At 50.9% G+C, this 24,085-nt stretch overlaps 1 protein-coding gene across 3 annotated transcripts in view; it reads right to left on the bottom strand.

Annotated features, from left to right (window-relative positions):
* TMEM266 (transmembrane protein 266) overlaps positions 1-24,085 on the bottom strand; it is an 85,045-nt gene that overhangs the window by 25,297 nt on the left and 35,663 nt on the right. For all 3 annotated transcript variants that reach the window (XM_066238483.1, XM_066238485.1, XM_066238484.1), the window contains 5 exons: positions 18,828-18,982; positions 15,584-15,657; positions 11,382-11,438; positions 10,242-10,380; positions 6,597-6,712 (listed from right to left, as the gene is read on the bottom strand). In XM_066238483.1, coding sequence (XP_066094580.1) covers positions 6,597-6,712; positions 10,242-10,380; positions 11,382-11,438; positions 15,584-15,657; positions 18,828-18,982 — 541 coding nt within the window. The remainder of the gene's footprint in view (positions 1-6,596; positions 6,713-10,241; positions 10,381-11,381; positions 11,439-15,583; positions 15,658-18,827; positions 18,983-24,085) is intronic.

Consider the following 24,085-nt stretch of genomic DNA (forward strand, 5'->3'; position numbering starts at 1 on the left):
TAATTTTCTTCCACCCTATTAGTGCTGTCTGCACAGACTGCCCTGCCTTCAAACCCATCTGCTATCTGGATGGCATCCAATGTTTATTTCCATTAGTTTTGTCATTGTTGGTAACAATAAAAATCGGGACACAGTTGCAAACTAATGATTTAGGAGCAGGGTGAAGTTGAATTCAACCTTGGCCCCTTTCCATCCACTGTGAAGATGATTGGTAGTTGGGTATAAATTTAAATTATGGCAAAAAGATAACGTAAGTTATTCCTTTGATGGCTAATTTTATCAGCTAAATAGGTTTGTCATTAAAGCTATCAGCTGTTTTACAAATCACTTCCCATGTTTATATATATTAAAAACTCCACTTGACATTCCACAGTGGAGATCTTGAATAACCCTGGTAACAAAGGCTATTGTGCTGAGCTGGGGGTTTGTAGCCTCTGCAGGAAAAGGGGGACCTCTCTGGAATAGGCCAGCATCAAGTATCACCCCCAGAGCCCAGGGAGAACCCTTTTCCTGCTGTTTCGGACCCACTGAAGGGGTTGCTGGCCCTTGGGGCCATGAGGATCCACCCTCAAGGTGAGCGATTTGCCATCAGCATTTTCTTGGGGGTGCTGGGCACCCACAGCAAGGTCATGGATGGAACTGATGGGCCCAGATTCCCTAACAAGTGGGCATGACGCCTATACATGAGAGGCCACAGTGGATGGAGGGAGAAGGGCAGGACACCTTTCCCAACCCCCAAACCCACCTGCCTCCACCGGAAATGCCTATAGCTTGGGGGTCAAGATTATCACCTTGTTTCTTAAGGTAATAGGCCTGAGGCTAGTACTTAGGCAGAGAGGATCAATAAGCATGACTATGCCTCTTGCTACATGGGAAGGGGAAAGGGCAGACTGTCGTGAGCCCACTGGCCTTGTTTTATGGATCAGGTGACTGTGCAAGTGACACTTTTTTTTCTTGGGCACACAGACCACTTCTGTCAGCATCTGGTGCTTAGATGTGACTGTGCAACTAAGTCCCGCACATAAAATGGTGGCAGAATGGATGTCGCTTTCAGGCCTGGCCAATAAAAACCCGTGTACAGTTCTTCACCCCCTTTCTATCCTCTAGATTAAAGGAGAAAATGCCAACAATGTGGAACTAGGAGAAGCCACCAAATGGGAGGAGCCTAGAGACCAGTGACTGTCTGATGAAGCTGCTCACGTTGAGCACCCAAACAGTAACTTGTACAGATGGCCTGTTTCTGGAGTTGGAAGGTAGACACTATAGCCCTGGGTGAGCAACATCCTCTCACAGCCTCAGTCTTTCTGTCTATAAAGGGATTAATGATGCAGAGCCTACCAACTTTGACCATCTAAGTCAAAATGAGCAAAAACATATGATGCCTGACCAGTGGTGGTGCAGTGGATACAGCAACAACCTGGGACACAGATTCCCAGTTCAAAACCCTGAGGTCACTGGCTTGAGCTCAAGGTCACTAGGTTGACTTGAGCTCCCTGATCAAGGCACATATGAGAAGCAATCAATGAACTACTAAAGCCGCAAGTATGAGTTGATGCTTTTCATCTCTCTCTTCTTTTTCTCCTTTACCAGCCTCTCTCTCTCTAAAATCAAATTTTAAAAATATGACAGTGCATTTATAAATAAATGGTCACCACTGTACACGTGACCTAGTATCTCCTCTCTGTGACATTTGCTGAGAGACTGCACGAGCCAGACTTTGAGTGGTCTCAGGGTGGATGGTGCCGAGGAAGGAAAACTGAACTTCCTCTGTCCTTCCCACAGGACCAAGTAGGAGAGAGAAACAAACTTCAGCCATTGGCCACGCTGTACTATTTTGGACAAAATGCTGTGGCAAGGCTTCCAAAGCAAAGAACACACACAGTGGGGACTTCAGGGCATGTTTCAAAATTAGAGCAAGAGGCTAGGCATGATGGACACAAAATCTCAGAAGTGGTTTCATAAGACGAGCTGGAAGACTGTATCATCACATTGACTAAACCACTGCATCTAAAACAGCTTTGATTTCTGGAGTAGCCAGTGCAGAGAGAGATGGAAAGTTCCCCAAAGACACTAACTAGCCTCTTGCCTCTGGAACCCATCTGCGCACCAGTGAGTTTAAAACCTAAAAATATTCTGGCCATGATCCAGACAAGGAGCAAAATAAAAGCCAACAGGAAGGAACTCCCAGCTGAAGGGCTGCCGAATTCGAGGGCCTGAGGCTACATGCCTCCATCACAGGAGGGAGCGGTCTGGAAGCCCGCTGACCAGCCAAGGCTCAAGAAAGGACAGACCAACAGTATCCTCCTCCCCGCTGGACCCTTGAAGCTCCCTTTCTAGAAAAAATTTTGTTAGGGATGAAGTGAGCCCAGAGCTCAAAAGAGGCGACAGAATGACAGAGGCACTGAGTCCTGAATCCCTGTAAAGACCTGAGGCCAGGGTTGTCGGGCAGAAGCACTGAAATCAGCCATCCTGAACTCCTAAGTGCTGGGCAATGTTGCGGACACCGCTCCCCTTCTCTGGGCCTCAGAGCCCCCCACCTGCCAGATCCAGGGTGGATGAGATGCCTAGCAAGGGGCCTTTCACCTGGGACATTAGGTGGTTTGGGGGCATCTAGGGAGTGGCCTGTGATGAGAAATGAACAGCTACGTGGCCCAGAAGGTGAAAGGCACAAGATATTTATGAAATTTCAGCTTTCTGAAAAAAACTAAGATGAATAAAAAAGAGTGACTTTATAGTGGAGAGATCTAACGAATATGCCTCAGCCAGGTGATCAACGTCAAGAACAACAGTGATGTCATGTCAACAGTGTCCACCTGGATGTGACATAAGAAGAGCATGTCTGTGGTCTTCCTCCCCAAACCCATAACTGCAATCTAATCAAGAGAAACAGCAGACAAATCTCAACAGTGGGGCAGCCTACAAAATACTGACCAGTCCCCCTGCAAACTGTCAGAGTCATCAAAAACAAGGACCATCTGAGGAGCTTTTATAGACAAGAGGAGCTTAAGGACATGTGGTGATTAAACATAATTAGGATCCCTGGATGGGATCCTGAAACAGATGAAGGACATTAGATAAACACCAAATAACTGAATAATGCATGGACTTCAGGAATAAGATATCAATACTGGTTCATTAATTGTAACAAATGTGTGACTTGTGTAAGATATCATCATGGGGAAAATATGGGTGATATAGGAACTATCTTCACGATTTTTCTATAAATCTAAAACTGCTAAAAAATAAAGTTCATTTTTTAAAAAGCTAAGAGGAGTTAAGTTAGGGCAAATATTTATGCAAACATCCCAGGAGAGAGCGAGGTGAAAAGTAGGTACTGAAATTCTACACATTTCCTTGGATTTCTGATAAATTCCAATTTCTTAGGCAGCACATATACATTCAGTTTGAAAACTACTTCAGTGGACTCAGAATTCCAAAAGGAGAGAGAGCAAGCATTTGTGACAAAGGGGACTAAAGTGGTCTAGAAGTGGAGCTGCCTGGGTGAGCCTATATGCCTGTGGGGAGCTGTACTCCCATCTGCACTAAGCACTAAGAAGGGACATGGAAAAAAAGGGGCATGTTCCATGCCCCTGAGCAAGATGGGCTAGGAAGACAGTGTTCACAGGTAGGACACCTGGCTCTATTCCTGCTTCTAAATGCCCTCAACTAACTGTGTGCTCTTCGGCAGGTTCTAGTCCTCAGTACTCTTATCTGTAAAATGGGTGTATGTGGGGGTAGGGGATGGACTGACTAGGGTCAGCTCTCATATGTCACCATTTGTCATGTGCCAGGCTTCAAGCTGAACAATCTCATAGCCATCCTTCAAGGGTTTCATTTCTATGCCCAGTTTTCAGATTAGGAAAACCAAGGCCCACAGAGATCTGATCAGTGCCCAAAGCCACAGGGCCATCTGCAGTTTGAGCTCCAGGAGGAATTGTCTGAGCTGGCTGTGCGCTCTGTCTGTCCCCTAAAGCCAATTATTCTTAATCATCCTGGTGCTTATTCTCTCAAAGGGTCTGGCCACCCCTGAATTCCCTGAGTGGCACTCTCATTTACTTAAAGGTATTTGTTGCCTGGTCCTATCTCAAACCTGGTCCTAAAATACAGTTGAAGCCTGACCAGGTGGTGGCGCAGTGGATAGAGCGTCGGACTGGGATGCAGAAGGACCCAGGTTCGAGACCCCGAGGTCGCCAGCTTGAGCGCGGGCTCATCTGGCTTGAGCAAAGAGCTCACCAGCTTGGACCCAAGGTCGCTGGCTCCAGCAGGGGATTACTCGTTCTGCTGAAGGCCGGCGGTCAAGGCACATGTGAGAAAGCAATCAATGAACACTAAGAAGTCGCAACGCACAACGAGAAACTGATGATTGATGTTTCCTATCTCTCTCCGTTCCTGTCTGTCTGTCCCTGTCTATCTCTGCCTCTGTTAAAAAAAAAAATACAGCTGAAAAGAAGGCATCTGTTCTTTCCGGCTTATGGAGTGAGCAGCCCTGAGCTTGAGGGAGCGGCAACATGGCTGCTCTGACCACAGCCCCTGCCCAACTTCCTGGTGGCCCCTCGGGATTCTAGCCATCTGGCCCTTTTTGTTGTCTTAACTAAGGTGACAGATTTCGGATGTTTTTTAAATTAAAGTGGTTTGTTTCTGTTCATCTCTTTTCCAGATGTCGCTACCTAGAGGAAATCATCTTTATTTATTGGCTCTTTCCTGCGCCGAATCCTTCCCTAGCCAAGACCCCTGGGAAGGAGGCCACATGTGGGGTGACTTGAGCCAGGAATATGGGGTTCCCGGGAGCTCGGGGTGGAGTCACAGTGGAAACCGAGGAGGTGGGCTGCCCTAGGTTTGCTCTCAGCCATGTGGCACATGTGCTGCTAATGTGAGCCGAGTGGGAGGGTCAGGTTGTTCTCAGTGGGGCTGGGAGGCTGTGAATTTATGTGGACAGTGGGCCACCGCGTCCATGCCTGTGTCTCTGACGTGGCCAACTGCAGTGAGGACAGCACTTGTGCTCCTATAAACGAGAGACTGACAGCTGCCTGACTGAGCGCTAGCCAGGTCCTGATAACACCTGGGACGGTTCTGTTCCCTTTCCCCAACCCACCCCTCTTCCCCAACCCACCCCTCCCCAGGCTGGCTGCTGCATCCTCTCTACCCAGGTGGTCCCACTCAATGTCACCTCTTCTGGACGCTCACCCACCTCCGCTACTCACTGTTCCCCAGCACACGGAGCCCCCACATTTCCTGATAAAGCAGACATTGTGCCAGACTGTCACTGTGTATTTACGGGCCTGCCAACCCCCAGAGTCACCCAGGGCCTTGTGAGAGCAGAAGCCAAATCCTGGCCACAATGGAGTCCCCAGTGGCCAGCAAACGCCGGGTCCAAAGCAATCCCTTAATGAGGCTGGCTGCCCAGACGTGTGGGTGAGAATAAAGCTCGTGCCAACCTCCAAGGGGCTGGGACACTGGTCTTCCCAGCCTAGAGCTCTGCCTGGACTGCCCACTCCCAAGATGACCTGGACAATGTGCTCCTAAGGGCTGTGTTCCTGATGTTCCCCTCTCATCCCCCATAAGTGTTTTGTGCTGAGATGAAAGGCCATGGTGTTCTTGAAGGGGATAAAAAGATTTGGTTCCCTGACAGACATTCCAAGGGAACAATGTGTGGGACACTGTGTGTGCTCCTGTGGAAACATTCCACAGGCTCCCCACCCACTCCAGTTCCTCCTCCGAGAGGCCAGGATTGAGGAGCCAGGAGGTCCACAGTACGAGTGCTAGGCTGGGGCTGGGGGCCCAAGCAAGTCCTTAGGGAGCAGCCAGGTCAGTGGGAGCAGCAGTCCAGGGGGCAGGAAACCATGGTGCCCCATGGAGGCCAACACTGTGGTTCTCGCCTACTTGCTGGCTAGTCCCCTCTGCACTCCTCCCTTGCACACCTTGTACCAGAATGTTCCCTTCACACGAGGCTGTGTTTTACAAAGCAGTAGAGCTTTGCTGCAGGACCCCCACCTGTTTAACACCTTTGTCCCTCCCCTAAACTCCTACAAAAGGGACTATCTGCCCCACTCAAATCCTACAGATGAAGGAACTAGGGCGAAAGGGTGGTGTGACTTGGCTAAAGTCCTGGGGGACAGATCAGGGAGTGGGCCTTGAGTCACAGACAGGCACCCTCCTCAGCCCAGCTGCCTGGTCCCTTTGACTGCCCAGTACAGCCTCACAGGGCCCATCGCCTGTCTCTGAGTCTCCCGGAGGCAGAGAGTACTGCTGACACCTGTTGTACTGTCCAGGGGTCCTGGGTGGTGACTGCCCAGCAACCTCAGCACACAGAATTCAATGCTTCAGAGACCACTGTACCAAGAAGACTCGTGAACAGAGCTGGTGGCCCACCTGGCTCAGGTTGGAGAGCTGACCACTCACCTGGGCAATGAAAAGAACCCTGGCCTGGGAGTTGGGGCTGAGTGAGCTGGGCTGGGCACGAATCACCTCAGAGACGCATCTCCCCCGCTCTGGGCCTCAAGGGGCTTGAGGGGGTCTCTGATCTCAGGGGCCCCTGAGACTTAAGGCACCGCAAGCACTCTAAGCCCTGGACAGAAACGATCAGAAACCGTGGTTACCCCTTGTTCCTGGCAGATCTGCGTCAGCCTCTCCAGCTGTTCGTCTTGGATGACCTTGGCCTTTTCATACTGCTGGATGACCATCTCCATCTCCACCTTCACAGGCAAGACATAAGCTGGAAGACAGAGACGGCCTGTGAAGAGCTGGGCAGTGGTGGGCTTGGGCTGGGGAAGAGACAATGCCAGCGCTCAGCCAGCAGCAGATTCAGGCCCAGGTGCAGTTCCCAGAGAATCTGGGGTGGTGGGATGCCCAGATGCCCAAAAGCAACCAGTGTAGGAGGGCTGGATCCTTAACCCATGGTGACTGAGGTATCTGTCTTCCTCCTTTTCCATAGTGACAGAACCCTCAAGCTGAGAATAAGGACTATTTTCCAGTCCATGTTGCAGCCGTAAGACTGCATACTGGACAATGGGATGCAAGTGCTGGTGTCCAGCCGTAAGACTGCATACTGGACAATGGGATGCAAGTGCTGACACCTGTTGTACTGTCCAGGGGTCCTGGACAGTACAGGGAGTGGAGCTGGTGAGGAACTGCCGGTGGGAATGTCAAGTGTGGCAGCCACTTTGGAAAATAGTCTGGTGGTTCTTCAAAATGTTAAAGAAACAGTGACCCCATGGCCCAACAATTCCACTCCTGGGCACCTAAGAGAAATGAAAACACATCTACACAAAAACTTGTGAGAGTTCAAAGCAGCCAAAGTGTAAACAACCTAAATGTCCATCAATTGATGATAACTAAAATGTGGCCTGTCCACATGGTGAGGACTACTCAGCAATGGGGAGAAATGAAGCACTCAGCACTACAACATGATCGCCCTCGAAAACATCATACCAAATGAAGGAAGCTAGAGAAAACAGACCACAGAGCACATGATTCCACTTACGTGAAACATCCAGAAGGCAAATCTATGAGACAGAGGTACATTAGTGGGTGCGTAGGCCTCAGGGGGGAGAGAGGAGGGGGGAGTGGGGAGTGACTGCAAATGGGTGTGGGGTTGGGTTTCTCTTTTAAGTGTTGAAAATGCTCTAAACTTAGGTTTTAGTGATGTTTCTACAACTCTATGAATATGCTAAGAACTACTGAACTGTGTGCTTTACAGAGATAAGTTTTATGGTTTGTGGACTTTATCTCAATAAAGATACATTTTTTTAAAGACGCAGCTGAGGCTTTCCTGTTTCTCCCTTCCTTCTTCCTATGGCTGAAATGAGGATGTGATGGCTGGCACAGCAGCAACTATCCTGGGCCATGGGCTGACTTTGGGAAGCAACTATGGGCTACAGAGCAACAAGACAGGAGGAGCCTAGGATCCTGACTACAGAAAGCATATGTCAGCTCTGGGTTGCCTACCCGCAGTCTTCCCTGTGAGAAAAAGGAGCTGCTGTTTGAAGTCACTTCTATTCTGGGTTTCTGTTATTCACTATAACCACACTCTGAGCCCAGAGGATGGAGCCTGGACTCTGTGTTTGAGGCCTCATGCTTACTCAGCCAGCAGAGGCCCCATGGTCCCCTCCCCCAGGAAGTCCTCTGGGCTCTTCAGAAGTCTCAGTATCAACTCCTGACCTGAACCTGGCCTCTGCCCTTCACTCATCTCACATCTCTCTTGCACTATTTATTCTAGAACTCTTCTAGGTCTTCGCTCCATGTTACCTTTCTACCCACAGCCTCCCAACTTCCATGTTTTCTGGCTGCTGAGTAGTGAAATCAGGATTTTTCTGTTTGCTTCCAAACCTAAGGGTGGCCTCCTCGTCCCTGAGATTGGACTGTGAACCCCAAAGGCTGCCCCATGTGGCTGCTGCCTCCTCGATCTCCGCTGAAGCCAGTTCACACTCATGGAGGAAGCAGCAAATTCATACGCATCCTTCCCAGCACAACCCAGTGTGAAGCTGATGTCAGGAAAGGGGGGACAGCTGGGAAGAGTCTTCATAGTGGGGCTGTCCAGACCCACAATGTCCAGCTGTCCACAGCTGCAGAGAAGAGCCAGAAGGCACTGTTCCTGCCCGGAGGACACATCCCAGGACAGGGTGCTGAGCAGATGGGGAAAGGAGCAGCTAAGATGGTGCCGCTGGCCTCAGGGGTCCTGGCTCCACCTCTGGCTCAGAGCCTGATTTGCTATATGACCCTCAAGCCCTCTTGGCCTCAGTTTCCCCATCTGTCAAAAGAGAATGGACTAGATGATTTCCCAGAGCCACCCAGCTTGGGCGTGCCACAGCTGGGCCCAACCATATCCCAGTTTGATGGAGATTATCAGAGATTCCCTGATGACACATCAAACCCCACAGTGTTCACAGGGCGGGAAGTAGGAGTGGGGACCAGGAGAGGGTGCCAGCCCAGGCGATGAGAGACCCCAGAGGCCATCCTTCCCGCCTGCACCCACTGAGTTGGGGTGTTTTCATGGCCACAATTTCTGTCATTTGCAACCAAAATTCATGGCTGGAGTGACCTTAGAGTAACTGTACTATATAGAATGTCATATATGTACATATACTCCACAGCATATAACACATATGTGCATACTCTATACATGTACACAAGCCACCCCAGTGGTTTTGAAGCTTCTCCAGATGCCTAGAAGGTACTTAAAGATGCCTCAGGGGAGAAGAGGGAGGGCAAGAAGTGGCTTCTGGGCCCTCCACTCTACTGCAACCAAAGCAACTTCACTTTCAATCTATTTTTCACACTGAGTATTTATACAAGGTTTTGTAGAAGAAAGGGCTTTGCTGTTGAAAGAAAAGAAAAAGAAAAAAAGAAACAAAACCAAAAACAAGATGCTGGGAATCACCTATATAACCTCCTGTCATGTCTTCTCCACGTGGCCACCCTGCCTCTGGCCTCCATGTTCTGAGAGGTGAATCAGCTCATTTGCGGGGGCTGTACGCCCAGCCCAGTACCCCACATTGCTCTCGGGGGCCAGGTCTCCAGTCTCTCCCCACCTAGGCCTCCCTCCTCTAGGGAGGGGGCCGCAACCTGGTATGTCACCACCTTTTGGAAACATGAGAGCCACCAGGTTAGGACCCGCTGTCTGGTTGCGGTGGCTCAGTGCAGAGAGCAGCCTCTTCTGATGGCAGCTACAGGCAACGAGAGGCAGAGAGAATCTGGGAGCGGGGACCCAGACATGAGAGTGAGTCACTAGAGCTGACGGAAGCTGGAGCCGAAGCCCCACCCAGGCCAATATCTCCCATACACACCAGCTATTTGCAAGTTGACTGGGTAGGGGGCACCCACCTTGTCCTTGGTGGACACAGAGGTAAGGTGGGAGCAACACATGGACCAGTGACCTGAGCAAAGCCAGTGAGAGCCCGCAGGTGGCACTTGAGTTGTGAAGAGCTAGTCTTTCAGATAGTAGGCCCAAATATTGGCTCTCCAAGCAAATGAGAAACAGTCATGGATAAATGCGTGACCTTTGAACTCAAGTGTTTGTGTGTGACATCCGGCAGTGTGTGAGCAGTTCCCAAATACTTGATGCTGACTGAGCAGTGACAGGCTTGGTTCTCTCCTGCTGGAGTCCCCACCCACCACCTCTGACACTAGCTGGGTGACACCTGCTCCCTGCATCACATAGTCTTTCCCCTCTCAGCTGAGAGATCTTGTTTCTAGAGTAGCCATCTGTCACCCACCAGACCCGTGAGCCCTTTCGGGCCACTCACCATCAATGACCCTCTTCACTCGCCAGATGCGGAGCAGGATGATGAGGCTGATGGCGTCCCAGGGGCTCCGGGGCCCATTGGCCACAGTAGACGCCACCATTGGGGCCAAGGACAGGATGATTACGGCCCCATCAAATACCTGGGAGAGGAATGGATTTCAATGACCTGGGTTGTCCTCAGTGTCCCCAACCAGAGTCCAGGCCAGGCAAAGCCCCTACATCTGGTCAACTCCTCCTCATAGCCATCCATTAAAAGGTCCCTGAACCCCAAACTGTCTCCCCTAACCCTACTCAGTGTTTTGGGCCTACCCCACCAGAGGTGCTCCTGAGCACACTTCCTCCAAGTGACCCTGGCCCATCTCCAGCCTTTGTTCCTACAGCCTGGGGCTGTTCCAAGTGTCTTTTCCCAGTCTGTTTCCAGCATCTTGTCCCTTGTCAGGATAGGGCCTGCAACCTCATAGATCCCCTCCCCTCAGTGCAGCTGAAGGCAGCCCCTTTCCCCCGGGGGGCAGGATCCCAGAGCCTGCCTCTCATCTCTATCCGTGGGGAGGCAGGACCAGGGCAGGAGGGGCCCAGCCTGTGTGATCTGGCCCTGGGCCTTGACCTGCCATCTGCTGATTCATCTTGGCCTTCCTGAGACCTCCACGGCCAGGCCCTCTGTCTGCTCAGCTATAGAGGCTAAAAATGAGTGGGAGGAGGGTCAGGAGAGGGCAGTGGACGCGGCCTGCCTTGGCCTATACTGTGTGAGAGCCAGGCCTTCCCCCACACCCAACCCAGCACACCCCCACTCACCCTGTTCATGTTCATGTTCACGTTCACGAGGCAGAGCAGGGGCTTGTTCTGAGGACAAGCTCAAAAGTCCCTTTCAATTCAGCTCTCCCACCACAGGGCCATTTTAAAGTGCACTTACTTGTTTTAAAACACATTTCAAAAGCTTTCCAAAGGGACTGTTTAGATATCCCTTTACTGGGAACTTTCTTAGTCTTCCCTCCCCACCCCCTCACCATGGGGACCCCAGCATCCAGTGTGGGAAGGAGCAGTTTTTTACACTGGCTCCCAGCCTGGGATGGAGGGCATGGTGACATCTTCCAGTACCCATCTTCCAGGGTGGTTGGCTCTGGGGGTGGACACTGGTCTTTACCTCTATTTTGTTCTCGATGTAATCCCAGATCCCAAGCACCACAATCCGGAAAACAGTCTGAGGAGAAGAAGTGATATAGGAAATTGGGGTTACTACACCTGCCCCCAGGAAGGAGGTTCCAGAGCTCATGTCCTTGTCCAATATGAGAAACCAGCTACAACACCCTAAAGGCCCTCTCCACCCACCTCTGAGTGCCCACAAGTGTGCCAGCTCTTGCCTCACATCCTCAGTGCTCCCAAGCCCACGGAATAAAGCTCCAGATCCCCGGGAATGGTGCTCACACCCAGCCTCCCTCTCCAGGGTCAGTTCATCATGACACTTGCAAATGGACAAATGTGTAAGCTCTTTCTCCTTTTGCTCTGACCTCTCGTGGGGCAGCCTGCTTGTGACTCCCTCCTCCCTCTCTCCTTATAAAATAACCATGGCTTCAGCTAGAGACTACACTTCCCAGACTTCCCTGCAACAGCAGTGGCCACAAACCACGTTCTGTGCACAAGTTCTAGGCTGTGCCTGGCAGGAGTCAGGCTCTTCCTCCTACAGTGTGTCCATAAAGTTATGGTGCACTTTTGACAGGTCACAGGAAAGCAACAAAAGATGATAGAAATGTGAAATCTGCACCAAATAAAAGGAAAACTCTCCCAGTTTCATACCTATTCAGTGCAGTTCGATGTGGGCTCATGCACAGATTTTTAGGGCTCCTTAGGTAGCTATCCCATATAGCCTCTACAGACTCGTCACTGACTGATGGCCTACCAGAACGGGGTTTCTCTACCAAACTGCTGGTTTTCTTCAACTGCTTATCCCATTGAGTAATGTTATTCCTATGTGGTGGCGCTTCGTTATAAATGCACCGATATTCACGTTGCACTTTGGTCACGGATTCGAATTTAGTGAGCCACAGAACACACTGAACTTTCCTCTGTACCGTCCACATCTCGACTGGCATGGCCGTGGGCTGCTCCGCTGTATACACGGTGTTACGTCAACATCTGTGCATGCGCACATGCTGACGTATCATCCTACAGAAACTGGGAGGGTTTACATTTTATTTGGTGCAGATTTCACATTTCTATCATTTTTTTTGTTGTTGCTTTCCTGTGACTGGTCAAAAGTGCACCATGACTTTACGGACACACTGTATTTAACTTTCCCCAAACACTAGGCTGTGGGTGCATGGCTGTAATGGTGAGGAGTCTCCAATGAGGGGCTGGGCAGTAAGGTGAGAGCATGCTGGGTCCCCCATCCCCAAGCTACCACATCAGCATCTCCTGCAAACACTGCTGGTCCTTCCAGGGGAGGTATATGAGCCCTGCCTAGCTTTGTACTGCTGGCTTTCTGTCTGTCTTTCTCTCTTTTTTTAAAGATTTTATTTATTAATTTTACAGAGGTGGGGGGAGCGAGAAGTATAGTTGCTTCACTTTAGTTGCTCATTGCTTACTTGTTGTATGTGCCTTGACCAGGCAAGTTCAGCGTTTCGAACCTGGACTTTCAGCTTCTAGGTCAATGCTCTATCCACTGCTTTCTTTTTTTTTTTTTTAATTTTATTTTTTATTCATTTTTTTAGAGAGGAGAGAGAGAGGGAGAGAGAGAAACAGAGAGAGAGAAGGAGGGAGGAGCTGGAAGCATCAACTCCCATATGTGCCTTGACCAGGCAAGCCCAGGGTTTCGAACCGGCAACCTCAGCATTTCCAGGTCGACGCTTTATCCACTGCGCCACCACAGGTCAGGCCCACTGCTTTCTTGTTACAGCAGTTCAGCCTGTGTACTGATCAGCAGAGCCCTTATCCTTTTCTCTACCCAGTAAAGGCCTCTCTGTCCTTCTGGCCTCAGCTCCAATGTCACCTCTGTGAAGCTGCTCCACACCCCCAGGCTCAGTGCCTCTTCTCTCTGTCTCTACAAATCCCGGGAATAGCAGCCATCCCTGGCTCTTCTCACTAGAGGAGCCCCCAGTCACTGTGAGCAGCACAAACACTCCCACCCATTCTCAAACCCTCTGGGGAGCAGGGTGGAGGAACTTCTATGAGAACGCTGTAGTTCCAAAGCTCTGGGCACTCCATAAGACATGGATCCCTGCATACTAGCCCCTCTGCTCACGTAGGACAGTGCCCCCGTTACTGTTATCCCATCACCCCTCTGTTATTCCCCTGTTGCTGCTGCACCCCACCCCATCTTCCACCACAGTGGTTTTCAGGTGGTTTCAGGTTAACTCTTTTCCAGTCTGTAAAAGAGTTAACCACCTGATGTTGTATGAAGATTATAGAATCCAGCCTGACCAGGCAGTGGCACAGTGGATAGAGCATCAGACTGGGACACAGAGGACCCAGATTTGAAACGCCAAGGTCACTGGATTGAGCATGGGCTCATCCAGCTTAATCACAGACAGGCTCACCAGCTTGAGCATAGGGTCACTGGCTTGAGGGTGAGATCATAGACATGACCCCATGGTTGCTGGCTTGAGCCCAAAGGTCGCTGGCTTGAAGCCCAAAGTCGCTGGCTTAAGCCCAAGGCTGCTGGCTTGAGCAAGGGATCACTCGCTCTACTGTAGCCCCCCTCCCATCAAGGCACATATTAGAACACAATCATCAACTATGGTGCCACAATGAAGAATTAATACTTCTTATCTCTCTCCCTTTCTGTCTGTCCCTCTCTCTGTCTCTGACACACACACACACACACACACACACACACACACACACAAGATTATAGAATCTAGCACCAGTCTGCAGACCAACAGTTGAAACCATTGTTCTTCCAGGTCCAAGGTCAGGGGAGCCATCATTCTCCCAGCCCCCCAGCTCTCCCCGCTTAGCTAGTGGAAGCCCCAGCCCTTCCCCGGCTGGGTGTGTATGGGAGTGGGTGGGGGTCTGGAGCTGACATGCCTCTGCACAGGGGCTTGTCTGTTTTGGTGGCTTATCTCCCTCAGTGACAGGGAGGGAATGCCACATTAACACCGGGTAATAAATTCTGCAAAGCCAACAAAACCAAAGCAGAGGGACTGTGGGAAGAATCTCAGCAACTGATTAAACATTTTTGTTGGCAGCCACAGACACATGGCACATTATCCAAGGTTTGCATCAAGGGAACATCTGGCCCAGGTGTTGGGGGAGGGAACAGCAATGAAGGAGGTGAGGGGGCTGGGGAGGGCAGGACCCTCAATTGGGCAGCAGGCTGGAAATAGGCACATCTTTTGGAGGCTAAGGCATCTCCACAACAATGATCTGAGAGCTGGTGGGGAGAGTCCCGGGATTTGCCCCCAGTCTGACCCTCAGGCCTGGGCTTGCCTGCTGATTCCACGGGTTGCAGGAGCTGTGGCCAGAGGAGAACATTCTGTGCTTCACTGCTGCTGTCCTCCCCACACATCCCACATCCAGGATTCTGGATGCCAGGCCTGGCCCAGCCCTGAGATAGAGACAGACAGACAGACACACACACACACACACACACAGACTGACAGACAGAGACAGAAAGACAAAGAGTGAAAGATAGAGAGATTGGGAAAGAGAGAAAGATTGGGAAAGACAGAGAGATTGGGAGAGACAGAGAGAGACTAAAAGAGAGAGAGAGAGAGAGAGTATGCATTAGACGGGGCCAGAGCTGCCCCATAAGGACCTGGGACTTGGGCTCCCTGATCACATCATAAAATACTCTCTACCTCCACACCTCAGCCCTCCTCACTGCTGCGGCAGAATCCTTCCTCCACTCAAGGCCCTCTGTGCCTCCGGGTGGCAGCCTCATGTTGGGGTGAGCTGCATGTGTACCTGCCCAGTGCACTCTGTGCCTCATTCGTGTCTGCCTCTCTCCCATGCTTGCTGATGGCCACAGTGTCCTCACCGCTCTCCCCACCTCCAGGCCCCTGAATCCAGCCCCGCACCCCTGCCTGCTCCTCACTGGCCACACAAACCACCTGCTCTGCATCAGCAACATCCCGCTCAGTCCTACCTTCACCCACATCTGAATCACACCTGCTCATTGCTGGGATTCAGCTCAGGGGCCACCTGCTGGGCCCAGCCTCCCTGGATGGTCATAGCTGCTCCCTGTGTATCTCCCAGCCCAGAACTCACTCCTGTATTGTGTCTCCCTCACTGCAGACTCGCAGGCACACAGAGGGCCTAACATTTGTACGTGTTTGGAGGATAAAGGCTTATCTCTCCAGAACAGGGGCTGCTTTAAAGAGAAAGTCACAGGGCACAGACTTCACCCACCTCTGTGAAGAACATGGAGAGAATGACCAGACTGATCCAGTGAATGACACCAGCAAAGTGGAATGCGCTGGAAACTGCAACAAACACAATAAAAGGGACCAATTTTAGGAGCAAGAATTTGGATGCATCGAGAGAGGGGTTTCCCCGCCTAGGAATGGCCGCTGGGACCCAGCCTTTTAGATCTGGATGAAATTGGGCCAGAGAACACCAAGTGGTGTATGTGATAGAGGTGTGTGTGTGGGGGGGTGGTGACACCATCCTTTCCTCCATCTTCCCTACAGGCTGCCTGTTGGAGATCTAGCTCAGCCCTTTAGCCTCCATGGGCTCTGGCCTCCCAGAAAGGAGATCTCCAGAGGCGCTTGAAAACATCAGGCTTTCAGACCTGGTGGGCAGCTCATCAGGCCTAGATAAGCTGTCCGAAATCCCCACCACAATTCAGCCCCAGTGCACTGTGCATGTTAGTGGGGGTCTGAGGCAAGCTCACTTCGACCTTTCATTCTGAAAACTGAGTAGTGGAGATGGCTATGTCAGCCAGGGTGTTTCAGAGAACAGGCTGGAACGAAGACTGGAAAAGGGCGCTGGGGATCAGGGGATGTCAGCCTCCCAAAAGTGGCAGACAGAGCATGTGACTAGATCTGTCACGCTTCCCAGTTGCTCCACTGGCTTTCCAGATGCCAGAGTGTCTGTGGCAGGAGCAGTTGGCCACTGACAGCTCCCACCCACCTTCCACCAGGCAATCCTTGCAGTGCAGGCACTAGTTCCAGAGGCCACCCCCCCCCCCCCGCCCATTTTATTAAGTGAGAGGAGGGAAGATAGACTCCTGCCTGCGTCCCAACCAGGATCCACCTGGCAACCCCCACCCACTCTCCCCCCAGTGTGGTTTAGTGCCTGAGGCTGATGCGCTTAGACTGAGTTATCCTTAATGGTCGGGGTCAATGCTCAAGCCAATTGAACCACTGGCTGCAGAGAGGAAGAAGGAGAGAAGGGGAAGAGGCAGGGGGAGAGAAGCAGATGGTCGCTTCTCTTGTGTGCCCTGACCAGGAATCAAACCCAGGACATCCATATGCCAGGCCAATGCTCTATCCACTGAGCAACCTGCCAAGACCCAGAAGGCCCATGTAAATACAGGAGCCAACTCAGCTTCTGATGCAGGCAGGGTACAATTTGTCAGGTGGTGGGCCCAAAGCAGGATGCAAAGGCCCAGGACAAGGGTCAGGTGGGCTTGGATGAAGAGTGTGGGTGGCAGGGGATGCTCCTTGGAGGATAGGCATAAAAGAGATAACTGGCAAGATGTCCTGGGGCTGTGAGGCCAAAACGGGCGCAGGACTGCTGCTGAGAACATGTGCTGCTTCCCTACTGGGCTCCAGCTGGGCCTGGTCAGCACGTCACTCAGAGTCCCCTGGGGCCAAAGGACAACACCCAGAGCCACTGCAGAAGCCGGCTGGACCCCAAAACCTCCCCCAAAGCTCTGAGATTGGGGAACCCTGGGGATGAAAGAAACCAGGTCTGGAGCATGGGGGGAGGGGGAAGAAGGCTGCAATACCAGGCTCCAGGAGGGGAGCTTTGTGTCACATGGCATCAGACCAATAGGACCCTTAAAAATGAGCCAGGAGACACTGTGATTCTTTCTGTCTCGGCCACATGAATACTAGTGGAAACTGAGAGGCCAAGACCTGTGTGACTCTGAAAGGACCTCCAGATGATTCTGAAAACATAAACTCGCTCCCCATTATTTCTCAAATGAATTCCTGTGCCACGTTTTTATGGTTGCTTGAGAAGAGCAATAAATCTTGGATTGTGCGTTTTATGGAATTTAAGATGCCTTTTATGAGCTGCTATTGAATCGCCCACCAAAATCAATCTCCTGGATATTTAATTTTAAGTTGAATTCCAGTGTTAGCTAAGCTCTCAGTCCTACACGATGCCTGTCACTCCCAGAGCACTAAGCACCCGGGTGCAGCCCACCACAGGGAAAGAAAGGCTCTGTTATGGGCAGACCTCATAAAAAGCAAACATATGGATGTGTGGGAGGAAAAGTACACAGTATGGTTTAATTGAAGACAGGCTGAGTGTAAAACCAGTGCTGGCCCCTTATGCCTGAAGATCCTCTGACTGGACCCCAGCGAGTCAGAGCAGAAAAAAGCCACCCTATGCTCCCATCATCCTCTCTGAGAGTCAGGATGATCAGTGAGCCTCAGGAGGAACCCTGAATCAGAGGCTCTAGTATAAAGCACCTGGAGGTATTTGAGAAAACAAGTCCAAGACCACTAATGGCTTTGGGGTGGTTGGATCTATGGTCCTGGGTGTGGTGGCCAATGGCAGGAAAAGAAACCTCTGGAGGTGAGCCCAATAATCTCATCTCTTTTTTATTTGCACTTGAATGATTCACCTTCTGAATCAGAGAATATGGGAAGCAGGAGCTCTCACTCATGCAAAGCCAAGAGTTTCGAACCCCCCGCCCCAGAGCACCAAACGGGTCTGCAGGGCTGGGACTAGCAAGCGGGCCCTTGTCTCTGACAACCATGTTGCCATGATGTCCAGAGGACAGAAGAGGCAGGAGACAAGCCACCGGCCTCCATAAACACTGAACCAGGACAAACACAGAGGGAACTATGATGGGAGGAGAACTGGCCCTGCTACTAAACGGCCTGGTGACTTGGAAGTCCCAGCTCCAGGATGCCTCACTTGGGGAAGCCTCTAACTTCTCCAAATCTTAAATCCCTAGTCTGTAAAATGGGATGACATCAGCCTTGCCCATCTCACAGGGCTGCTGCTAGGGTCCAATTACAGAGAAGTACTTTCCAAACTATTCCGCTTACCCTGGACAAAAATACAAGGAATCACACTGTCACTGTGGCTGCTGTCATTAGTTATGATGTGATACAGCTCCACAAGTGGGAATTCTTTTTAAGCTACAGAAAATTCCAACCTGGAACACTCCATACAGGAACAGTTTTTAAAAAGTGCATACAGGGGTCCCCAACATTTTTGAGCTCATCAGTTTCAGATGGTGGAATGCCGAGGAGGACATGGAAGTGGCCACATTGGGTGAGGAGTAGTAAACTGATGCTGGGTTGACAGAGAGAGGCTGCCAGGTGTCCTCCCTGGCAGTGATTCCCATGGGCCATGGGGTCGGGGGTGTCAGGCTGGGGGCAGATCATACTGCTGGTTGGGGACCCCTGATGGATGCACATTGAATACTGACATCATACATATTTGCATATGTATCTCTCTTGCTACTCACACTGGAGAAGCTTTATATCTATTAGAAGTTCCAGAGTCAGGAGAATCACCACCAATATTACACAGGCTACCAGGAAACTGTTGAGACTGGCACTGAGCAAAAGTACCTGCCACACGGCTGCTCTCTTTCCACAGCACGGCTTCAGCCAGGTGGACCTGTGGGGACAAGATTGAGGAGGAGACACTGAGATGAAGAGAACCCAAAGGCCCTGCTCTCAAACCCCTCATGTCACTCCTCTTGCCCTAAGCTTCCCAAAGAAATGCAGCTTTATTCAAGAGACTATGGAGTAGAATTACAGAGAGGAGTCTCTTTGGGCATTTGATCCACTCCTGTTAGAAACACAGATGGGAGGGGAGTACCTGTGAGGGGACCTGGAATGCTGTGGTCCAACCTCACTAGCTTGCTGAGGAGGAGTTAAGCATCCTGAAGGAGTCAGGGAGGGCTGACATCTGTCTCTGTCTTCAGAACTCAGGGCTTCAGCCTCCCTTTTCGTAAACTCCTTAACCCTTAGGGTTACTGAAGCTTAAATGAGAGAATGATCTGATCCCTAAAGCACCTTGTAGCCAATATGAACTGATCATGATGATGATGATGATGATGACGACGACGCTGATAAAATATTTGATGACCCAAACACGGGGTGACTACCTGTCCTTCCTGAAATCCAGTAGCCCCCTCCCTGAGATTCTAAGGGTGTCACTGGGAAAAGGGCTCTTTCTCCTTGAGGAATAACACAAATGCTTCTAGGAGGAGATTTCTTGCTCACAGTCCATCCAGGAAAGCCTGAAGGAGCCCTCCACTGGGGACAAAGCTCATGGCTCTTCAAGAAACATGCCAGGAAATGGGCTTATTCCAAGTCTTCCTGGATATTTTCTAGAATCTCTGGGAATGAAAGAGGCTGTCTTTGGCTTTGAGGAAACACAAAGACTATAGGGTTCAATCCCCAGCCTTGGAAAACCAGGGACACAGAGTGAGAGGTAGTGTCAGTGAAAAGTCAGACACAAGATGACCTCCAGTGAAAGGGCCATATGTGTCTGTCCAGGAGGGACAGGAAGGAGGACTAGGCATAAAGCCTACATTTCAAGCTCAGAGGGACAGCCATGCTCCACGTGGACACAGGGCCAGAGAAGCCAAGGTGCCCACAGGTGCTATTAGCTGTGCTACTTTTGTGCATAAAAGACTTTTGAATTTTAAGATTTTTTCTGCTGTCACTACTCAGCTGACTTGCTCTCCTGATCCATCGTTTGACTCACCTACATCCCTCCTTTTCCCACAACGTGATATTCTGGGTCCCCCTTCCTGGGCCCTATTTTAAACTTTCACACCTCTCTAGCTCAGCTACTCCAGCTCAGCACTTCCCTCCTGCTTCCTGTAAACTCCACTCAATGGCCACAAGCACTGCAGGTCTCAAAGGAGACCCAGCTCCAGTCCCACCCAGCTCCTTTAAAAATCCTTCTAACCAGCCCTTGCCAGTTGGCTCAGTGGTAGAGCATCAGCCTGGCGTGCAGGAGTCCCGGGTTCGATTCCCAGCCAGGGCACACAGGAGAGGCGCCCATCTGCTTCTCCACCCTTCCCCCTTTCCTTCCTCTCTGTCTCTCTCTTCCCTTCCTGCAACCGAGGCTCCATTGGAGCAAAGTTGGCCAGGGCGCTGAGGATGGCTCTAGGGCCTCCGCCTCAGGTGCTAGAATGGCTCTGGTTGCAACAGAGCAACGCCCCAGACGAGCAGAGCATCGCCCCCTGGTGGGCATGCCAGGTGGATCCCGGTCAGGCGCTGTGGGAGTCTGTCTGACTGCCTCCCCGTTTCCAACTTCAGAAAAATAAAAAATAAAATAAATAGGCCCTGGCTGGTTGGCTCAGCGGTAGAGCGTTGGCCTGGCGTGCGGGGGACCCGGGTTCGATTCCCGGCCAGGGCACATAGGAGAAGCGCCCATTTGCTTCTCCACCCCCCCTTCCTCTCTGTCTCTCTCTTCCCCTCCTGCAGCCAAGGCTCCATTGGAGCAAAGATAGCCGGGGCGCTGGGGATGGCTCCTTGGCCTCTGCCCCAGGAGCTGGAGTGGCTCTGGTCGCGGCAGAGCGACGCCCCGGAGGGGCAGAGCATCGCCCCCTGGTGGGCAGAGCATCGCCCCTGGTGGGTGTGCCGGGTGGATCCCGGTCGGGCGCATGCGGGAGTCTGTCTGACTGTCTCTCCGCGTTTCCAGCTTCAGAAAAATACAAAAAATAATAATAATAAAATAAATAAAAAAATAAAAATCCCTCTAACCAACTGTGACCCCTTAAACTGATGCCATTTCACTGCCACCTGAAATTTAAGCCAAGTATCTTTGCAGTTATAAATAAAAAGAGCAACTGGGAAGGTAATTTTCTGGGATGGTATCACATTGAGCAGCTGATGTGTGAGTTTGGGGGTGCTGTGGGCTCCCTAAGCCACAATCCTAGGCTGCAGCAACTTGAAGAGACAGACCATCATCCCCAAGGCTGTAAGACAGAGCTGGGTGGAAGCAGCAGACTTACTGGCTGCCCTAGTATTTGGAAATCTCAAACTGCTAATAAAACATCCTCTGAGATTCAGAAGACTCAGACAGTCCCAGGAGACTGCATTTTTTCAGAAAAACAGAATGGGTCGAGTTTCACAATATCCCTGCGTGGTTAAATAATGACTCATGATGCTCGGTGGGCCAGAAAGAAAGTCAGTATTGATTCTTCAATTTTTGAAGGTAGTTTCTTTCCACTGCTTCAGCATCCATCCCATCCAAGCCCTGGAGCCCAGTTCTCAGTTGGTACTCCCCCAGAACGGCCACCAGAGGGCAGATGTATCCCAATTTCATGTCTTGGTGCAGCAGGCGGGGCAGCACCAGGAGGCTCCTTTGGCTGCCAAAGGCTGAAATACCAAGGAGCAGATGGCCTCTTCTGGCAGGTAGGCAGTGTTCCACTGTGAGGTCCCACCAGTCACTCCCAGGGCTGCAGAGAAATCCTGATTAGGAGGGGAGGCCAGGTGCCTTGACTGATTCTACTTCATATTCTCAGATATCTTGATAAAATCTTGAAAGAATAACTCCTAAAATATTAGTGAACTTTGGCAAACTTCCAATGGCAGAGGAGTGGCCCAGCAGGGGGCGTATCCAGGTCATTGCTCCCTCAGGCAGCATTCCTGAGCCTGACGCTGAACTAGCCCTTTCTGAGCTGGAGCAGACAGGGTGCCTGGGTGGCAGAGGCTGCGTTTGCTCCTGTGAGTCTGACCTTCCCACCCCCAGCAATGCACTGCACGATCTGGTGATCCAGCTGCTGTGGCTGGCAGGCCAGTGAGCCGGAGGACAGAGATGTGGGGAGAGAGAAATAGCTAGGTGGGGACTGTGGAGACCCTCAAATGTCCCCCAAAAGTGCTCACAGGCAGTGAAGTCACAGCAAAGTGACTAACCTGTAGGCAGCCAGACCAGATGGTCCTGTCAACCCTGCACTGAAGTTTTCACCCATCAGGTCCCCAAAGAAAGGAACAAAGGAAGGGGTCACAGTGAGTCGGAGCTATCTGGCCACAGGTGTGGAATGGAGTCCATAGCTCAGGCCCGCCCACCCGCCTAGCTCTAACCAGGGGCAGCACTGCTGGACCAGATGCTCTCCCTCCTGGGAGAACCATAACAACAGCATCCTCTCTGTTCCCATATCTAATTTCAAGAGGCAATCCCATATCTAATTTCAGATGCTCTTCTGGGTTGCAAAGCTCTTCCACAAGGGATGAAAACTACAGCCCTGCACCCCCCCCCTCCCAAAATGCACAGAACCACAACACTGTACATAATGTCTCAAGGAGCGCATGGACCCCTGAACCTCACTGATAGGTCATCTGAGGACAACTGGACTCCAGGTTCAAATCCTGGGACTGGGAGCCTGAGATCTTCCTGTCCCCAGGATGCTCCACTTCTGTGATGCTGATGTGGCCTGGATGTCAGACTTTGTGGTGGTTTCAACTGTCAGCAGAATATCCCATGGCCTCCTTTTACTTATCTTTATTGTATTTATTCCAGGTGATTAAAATATTGTCAGGGAAAGCCATGAAGCTGACTCAAATCTAACTTCTGGCACTGAACTGGGCTTTACTTTTACTGATTTAATAAACACTTATAAGGCACTTATGATGAACCAGAAGCTGTTCCAAGCACTTGATAAACATTAACTCATCAGTTGTTTGAGAAAGACAGTTCCTTCAACTTTTTTCTCTGTTGACACCCTGAGGAAAAGCTGGATTCTTCCATTTGTTTGGTTTTTAGTGGTAACTGTTGTCTCCAAATTGAAGCCCCAGTGACTGAACTCTGTAAGTATTGTCTACTTTTGCAGGGTTGTTTTCTAAAATATTAAAGGTAACGTATGTAAACTGAATGACACAATGCTTACTGTGCAGCTACCATATGTATCTACTGTAAGGACTTAGGTATGTGGGACTCAGAAAAGGGATTATCTTAATTATGGGGAGCATCAACATTCCTGAGCCTGGCATATTATGTACCCACTAAATGCCAGGCACTGTGCTGGTACTGAGCACTGGAGGGTGGCAGGACCTTCACTTCACAGATCCTGCAGTCTTGCAAGGTGGAGTCTGTGCAATGAGCTCCTCGTCCTAGTCCACTCATGAAAAGCAAACCAAATAAAGGGAGAAAAAAGCAGGAAAGGGAAACAAGCTCACATGTGTAGGACTTCTCCAAACAAATATCCACCTGTAAGAACCATCAACCCAGCATCCACAGGGACACCCTGCACTGAGTATCTGCAATGGATGGTGGGGCTTCTCTCTGACCCTCTTGGGAGAACCATAACAACAGCATCCTCTCTGTTCCCATATCTAATTTCAAGAGGCAAGCCACAGCAGCACACACAGACCCAGCAACCTAGCACACCAACACACTTGGCCTAACAGGAACTCTCAGGTTGGAGGTGAGAGGTGACTCTTCCAGCCCTTTGGGGTAACTGAAGAAACTGAAGTTTCCATACAAGTAGCTGCAGTTCTGCAATCAGAGCTAAAGGTCAGCCCCACACTGTGGGGAGGAGAGAGAGTGGAGAAGCAAAACCTTGTGCTGCTGGGGTCATGGGAGTCTGACACTCACTTGCCCCAGAATCTCAGATTTCTTGCATCCTTATATATGCCAACTGGTGACAAGAGCTCAGGCCAGGAGGTAGGAGCTGTTGCCCCACTTGGCAAGCCACGAAACACCCTCCAAGGGCAAAATGGCCAACACATATTGTGGACTGGCTGCCCTACCAGGTCTGGG

This window comes from Saccopteryx bilineata, chromosome 7, assembly GCF_036850765.1.
Source record: "Saccopteryx bilineata isolate mSacBil1 chromosome 7, mSacBil1_pri_phased_curated, whole genome shotgun sequence".
Classification (NCBI taxonomy): Eukaryota; Metazoa; Chordata; class Mammalia; order Chiroptera; family Emballonuridae; genus Saccopteryx; species Saccopteryx bilineata.